This window comes from Anomaloglossus baeobatrachus (assembly GCF_048569485.1).
Source record: "Anomaloglossus baeobatrachus isolate aAnoBae1 chromosome 5 unlocalized genomic scaffold, aAnoBae1.hap1 SUPER_5_unloc_5, whole genome shotgun sequence".
Taxonomy (NCBI): domain Eukaryota; kingdom Metazoa; phylum Chordata; class Amphibia; order Anura; family Aromobatidae; genus Anomaloglossus; species Anomaloglossus baeobatrachus.
In genome coordinates, this window is record NW_027441809.1 from 1,117,724 (window position 1) to 1,124,503 (window position 6,780).

General features: G+C 42.7%; 1 protein-coding gene across 1 annotated transcript; it reads left to right on the forward strand.

Moving 5' to 3' along the window:
* Window positions 1–866: 866 nt before the first annotated feature.
* On the forward strand, window positions 867–5,866 carry LOC142259281 (uncharacterized). Its single transcript, XM_075331760.1, has 4 exons — window positions 867–1,046; window positions 1,130–1,227; window positions 1,424–1,514; window positions 4,419–5,866. The coding sequence occupies exons 1-4, from the start codon at window positions 914–916 to the stop codon at window positions 5,378–5,380; spliced, it is 1,284 nt and encodes a 427-aa protein (XP_075187875.1). The 5' UTR covers window positions 867–913; the 3' UTR covers window positions 5,381–5,866.
* The last annotated feature ends 914 nt before the right edge of the window (window positions 5,867–6,780 follow it).

Sequence of the window (6,780 nt, forward strand, 5' to 3'; positions counted from 1 at the left end):
GTGCGGCTCTGCAGGTGGAGGTAGGTGCAGGGTATTATATATCTAGTGTGCGGCTCTGCAGGTGGAGGTAGGTGCAGGGTATTATATATCTAGTGTGCGGCTCTGCAGGTGGAGGTAGGTGCAGGGTATTATATATCTAGTGTGCGGCTCTGCAGGTGGAGGTAGGTGCAGGGTATTATATATCTAGTGTGCGGCTCTGCAGGTGGAGGTAGGTGCAGGGTATTATATATCTAGTGAGCGGCTCTGCAGGTGGAGGTAGGTGCAGGGTATTATATATCTAGTGTGCGGCTCTGCAGGTGGAGGTAGGTGCAGGGTATTATATATCTAGTGTGCGGCTCTGCAGGTGGAGGTGTGTGGAGATTCCCCATTACTGGGCTCAGGCTCCATACACATTAGATGCTGGGGGAGAACAATCGCTCTATAGAAGAGAATTCTCCTGATTGCCCCGTGAAGGATGGATATGGACAGGGACAAGATGGCGGAGAGGATATTACACCTCACCCTAGAGATCCTCTTCCGGCTTACTGGAGAGGTGAGAGATTCTGATGACGTCACATTACATCATTCTTATCTATGGGAATAACAGATGGACAGAACTGGAGAGGTGAGGACTCTGGAAATGTCTGGAGTGAGATTTATTACTGTGTCTCTCCATAACCAGGATTACACAGTAGTGAAGAAGACCTCTAGTGAGCGCTGTCAGGCCCCTGTGTCTGAGGGATGGGGAAGACCCCTGAGCCCAATCATGGGGCCTCCACCTCACCCCCCGATACATGAGGACATCAATGACCAGAAGATCCTAGAACTCACCTACAAGATGATTGAGCTGCTGACTGGAGAGGTGACACTGCTGGGAATGCTGGGACATTATACAGTAACGCTATGAAGGGATCGGGGGTGACGGTATCATTGTATGTGTCAGGTTCCTATAAGGTGTCAGGACGTCACCGTCTATTTCTCCATGGAGGAGTGGGAGTATTTAGAAGGACACAAAGATCTGTACAAGGACGTCATGATGGAGGGTCCCCAGCCCCTCACATCACCAGGTAATAGACAGGACTAAATACACACGGCCTATAATTATCTGTATGTAAGGAATGAATTCAGTCCCTGTATGTGTCTCCTCCAGGTCTATCCAGTAAGAGGACAACACCAGAGAGATGTCCCCGTCCTCTTCTCCCACAGGACTGTAAACAAGAAGACCCCGATGTTCCTCAGGATCATCAGGTAGATGGAGAGAAGGGGCCATGAAATCTCCCTATGATGTGTAGACGGCTGTGAAGGTCTTGTGCTCAGTCTTGTTTTATCCTCCAGTATTATATGTGTTATACTTGTGTAATGAGAGCGGTGGAGATGGCAGGATTAGAGCTGATCATAGATGGGACTTCTCCATCTGTTTGTGACTTTTACAATATTGTTTCAGTGGGAAGATCTGCCCCATATTAACACTACAGAGACATATGTGAGGGGTGATGAGCAGAGTAAAGAGGAGATTCCTACAGATAACCGCCCAGGTGAGTAGTGACCACTAAATGCAGAGAAGTCACAGATTCTTCTCAGTCACCGGCTGTGGCTGCTTTATCAGGGTTGTAGTCCGGTCATAGGAAATGGTCACCATTCTGCTGCTAGACCACCACATGGTCCTCACCCAAAAATGTCCCCATTTTTTTGAGCATGGGATGCTCTTCTGTTGGAGTAAGATCTGTATCAGCCAGATCTTACAGGTAGGATCCACCCTATCCCCTGAAATTAGAAGATGTTGACCCTTAGCTGTCCAGATTATGAATCTGCAAAGCCAAATGACAGCGTACGTAGATTGTACAGACCACTTAGAAAATCATGGGAAGAAGAATCTAATCAGTATGGTGGACCCCTAAGAGAAAGCGGAAGGTAATGATGCTGACGTCGTCCTAGAATCTTGGCATCTTATTGATGGATCTTCCTTCTCTTCCTTCTGATGAATGTGCTGATAGGGGCGTTTTTATCCAAAGTTGAGCGCAGGGTAACTGTAACATATGAGGGAGGTTAGAATTATCCCACAGTGGGTACATGGAGGCCGGGAGGTCTGGGAGTTTATCTTCACTCCATCTTCAACCTAAAAAGGTCCCACAAGTTCATCTTTGATGATACCAGCCCATACCAGTGCCCACCTCCACCTTGCTGGCGTCTGAGTTGGAGTGGAGCTCTCTGCCCTTTACTGATCCAGCCTCTGGCCCATCCATGTGGCCCATCAAGAGTCACTCTCATTTCATCAGTCCATAAAATCTTTGAAAAATCAGTCTTAAAATATTTCTTGGCCCAGACTTGACTTTTTATCTTATGTTTCTTGGTCAGAGGTGGTGGTTTTCAGCCTTCCTTACCTTGACCATGTCTCTGAGTATGGCACACCTTGTGCTTTTTGATACTCCAGTTACGTTGCAGCTCTGAATTATGGCCAAACTGGTGGCAAATGGAATCTTGGCAGCTTCACGCTTGATTTTCCTCAATTCCTGGGCAGTTATTTTGCGCCTTTTTTGCCCAACACGCTTCTTGTGACCCTGTTGGCTATTTGCCATGAAACGCTTGATTGTTCGGTGATCATGCTTCAAAAGTTTGGCAATTTCAAGACTGCTGCATCCCTCTGCAGGACATCTCACAATTTTGGACTTTTCAGAGCCCGTCAAATCTCTCTTCTGACCCATTTTGCCAAAGGAAAGGAAGTTGCCTAATAATTAAGCACACCTTTTATAGGGTGTTGATGTCATTACACCACACCCCTCCTCATTACAGAGACGCACATCACCTGATTTACTTAACTGGTAGTTGGCTCTCAAGCCTATACAGCTTGGAGTAGGACAACATGTATAAATAGTATCATGTGGTCAAAATACTCCTTGCCTAATAATACTACACACAGTGTATAGTCAGTAAATAGCATTTACCGTATTCTGCTTTAGTGTAAATGACTATTTGACTCTATAGAACCAAATCTCTTTATAATGAAGAGTCTTTCAGCTACAACCATTGTGGAAACCTCCATTTTTCCACTGACTGAGTAGAAGTTTGATATAATTTTATCCTCCAAAACACTATCTGATGGCTTATTATTCCAATATACGGGAGGCAAAATGAACAAAGAGGGGTGAACATCTTGGTCTACTGGTTCCTGCTCTGAGATTTACTGTTAGATTGTAAATGTTTTTTATTTTAATAAATACAATTTATATAACTTACAATTTCTTTAGTTATGTTATGCTCACAGGTGTGAGAGGGAGTGCACCCACTGGGCCGCAGCACTGTCTCAACCAGAAGGGGCATAATTAAGGGGCATGATTAAGGCTACATGCGCACGCTGTGTTTATTTTTTTCACGTTTTTGTCGGGTTTTTTTGGTGTAGTTTTGTTGTCACAACTTTCTGACATATGACTTCCCTGCAAAGTCTATGAGAAGTCAGATTTCCTTTGCGCACATTGCAGTTTATTTGTCAGCGTTTTTTTTCAAAAGTTTGTGACAAAAAAGAAGCAGCATGTTCATTCTTCTACTGTTTTTGTCAACATTTGTCTCCAAAAAACGCATAAAACATGCATGCTGTCAATTTGGTGCGTTTTTCATGTGGTTTTGGTGCATTTTTGTCACAAAAAATGCACCAAAAACGCACCTACATTACAAGCGTGGTTTTTTTTACATTTCCAGGCTCTCTCTGACAAGGTGCAGTTTCGGTGCAGTTTGGTTGCAGTTTTGGTTTCACTTTGTGTGCAGAAAAAACTGCAGCTTGTGCATGTAGCCTTATGGACTACCTCGTCTTCACTAGACCCTCTGATGGTGAGGATAGGTGTGTGCTGTAGGGTAGCCACCTCGTGCTACTCCAGGGAGTCCCAGTACTGTGACAGCTGGCCCCACGGGTCTGAGGATATTGACAGTCACTGCAGGTCTGGCAGGCAGAGCTGGTATAGATAGATGCAGCAGGTCCGCCGGGCACAGCAGATAGTAGTAGAAATATACGTAGTTACACACACAGCATAACACTCAGGAAACAAAACCAGACCTGCCAACTAATAACACGTCACTAAGGATAGACCATGTTGCCCAGGCACCTCCCATAGGGTGAGGATGCCTTAAATACCTAGTGCTTCTCAGTCATAGGTTGAGAAGCACTTCCTTGTTAGGGCACTCTGGCCTTGTAATAATAGGTAGTTGCGCCCTTATTGCACTTCCATGAGTTCTGAGTGGTGTGCGCAGGCCCTCGGAAATGGTAGCAGGGATTGGGGACACGAAAGCCACTCTTGGGCATTCAAGAGAGTAAGTGTGCTGGGGTCCCCGCCAGGGAAAGGGTGCAGGACAGTGCGTGGATGCCAATAACAGCAATACAAGTTTTTTTTTTTATAAATTCTATCCTTTAATTTGAACATATTATTACAAATAATTTCTTTTCTTGGCAGATGACTGTACTAGAAGATTAGAGGCACAACTGACATCTTCAATTTTAAAATCAGATGACCTTGCTATAGCACAAGATATAACTGAAGTGAATGACTCTATTCCAGATATACCATTATCCCTTCACAGCAAAGATCTATCATCTGATTCTATTAAACAAGTCTTGCCTTCTGATTCATCACTGACCATAAAAAAACATAAATGTCACAAAAGAGGCATCAAAAATCAAAGAGCTCTTACAGCAAAGAAGTCATTCTCAACATCAGAATATCGAAAAATCCCCAAAAATATTTATACAGGGGAGAAAATAATTTCAGAGTCTGTTAGTTACCAGAGAACTCACACGGAGGAGAAGCCATTTTCGTGTTCAGAATGTGGGAGATATTTTAAACAAAAATCACATTTTATTACACATCAGAGAACTCACACAGAGGAGAAGCCTTTTTCATGTTCAGAATGCAGGAAACATTTTGCACATAAGTCAAATCTTGTTATACATGAGAGAACTCACACAGGGGTGAAGCCTTTTTCATGTTCAGAATGTGGGATATGTTTTGCAGCTAAATCGCAGTTTGTTAACCATCAGAGAACTCACACAGGGCAAAAGCCATATTCATGTTCAGAATGTGGGAAATGTTTTAACCAAAAATGGCATCTTGTTTCACATCAGAGAACTCATACAGGGGAGAAGCCTTTTTCATGTTCAGAATGTGGCAAATGTTTTGTAGAGAAATCAAATCTTGCTAAACACCAGAGAACTCACACAGGGGAGAAGCCCTTTTCATGTTCAGAATGTGGGAAATGTTTTGCACATCATTCAACTCTTGCTAAACACCAGAGAACTCACACAGGGGAGAAGCCCTTTTCATGTTCAGAATGTAGCAAATGTTTTGCACATCATTCAACTCTTGCTAAACACCAAAGAATTCACTCTGGGGAGAAAGCCTTAACATATTTAGAATGAGGGAAATATTTTACACACAAATGGCATATTTTTAAACATCAGAAAAGTCCATTATCATACCTAGAAAGTGAGAAATGTTTTACTTTAAGTTAAAATTTATTGACCACTAAGTAAAATTCACATGGGTAGAAAATATAAATTTGACAAACTGACCAAGAAAACACAAGAGACGGTCAAAGTAAAGGCACGTAAGTAAACAAGAAAGGGAAAGCATATGAGAAGTTACATTAGAATTATAATATATACAGTTTCTGATAGACGTCTGTTTTCTAAAAATGAAATAAACAACAATATTTCACATTTGTCATATATTTATATATTCACTATATTGACAAGAGAATTGGAACCCTTCCCCCCCAAAAAAAAAATACCCAACATTCCTCCTCTCTCTTCTTCATAACTCCCAATCTCAGCGATCTGCCATTCATTACAGTTACTTTCACCGCACAATCTCCATGTCTGAGCAATGTCTGTAACTTCTCTATACCATAATAATAAACATGATCATGTTACAAATTACTATCTCCATCTACCATCCATTCCTTCTTTGTGGGAACATCTGGTGTGATCGAGTTTTATAAAATCCCTTTCAACTAAGTTTAGTAGCTTTTTCCTCATCATTGGGAACTGACTCCCTTTTCTGTTCCCCAATACACATATGATATATATATAACATATAGTTCTAAGTAGTGATGGGCGGACCTGTACTGTAAAAATCTGGATCCGCGCGGTTTCAAAGGTACTCGGGCCGGGCCCAGGATTCAGGGTGTTGATCCGGTTCCAGCACTCGAAAAATAAAAAAAAAAAATGAAGCGAGTGCTACTTACTGAGGCTTTGTCGCGGCTGTACACTGCTCCCGCGGCCTCTCCTTCACTTCCTGGACCACTCTCATTATTGCTCATCAATATGCACTGCTTTCCTCTCCCACTTGCCGTTCTGGCATCTGTGAATGGTTGCAGTCAGACGTGCCCCCAGCCTGTGTGATAGGGTCTGACTTAAACCACTCACAGGCGCTGTCTGCGCCTATTATGATACCCAGCACAGAAAAAGCTTCCAGATACAGGCTGCAGCTTCCAGTCATGCATTTATCTTGGCTGCGTATCAAAATAAGAAGAACTGCATGTGGCTTTTTTAAAATTATAATTTAAGTAAATACAGTTAGGTCCAGAAATATTTGGACAGTGACACAAGTTTTGTTATTTTAGCTGTTTACAAAATCATGTTCAGAAATACAATTCTATATATAATATGGGCTGAAAGTGCACACTCCCAGCTGCAATATGAGAGTTTTCACATCCAAATCGGAGAAAGGGTTTAGGAATCATAGCTCTGTAATGCATAGCCTCCTCTTTTTCAAGGGACCAAAAGTAATTGGACAAGGGACTCTAAGGGCTGCAATT

Excerpts from the sequence above, each read along its gene's own strand:
- LOC142259281 (XM_075331760.1), top strand. The coding sequence starts at position 914 with ATGTGTCAGGTTCCTATAAGGTGTCAGGACGTCACCGTCTATTTCTCC. Across the intron at positions 1,047-1,129 it reads CCAGCCCCTCACATCACCAG|GTCTATCCAGTAAGAGGACA; the intron begins GTAATAGACAGG and ends TGTCTCCTCCAG. Across the intron at positions 1,515-4,418 it reads TCCTACAGATAACCGCCCAG|ATGACTGTACTAGAAGATTA; the intron begins GTGAGTAGTGAC and ends TTTTCTTGGCAG.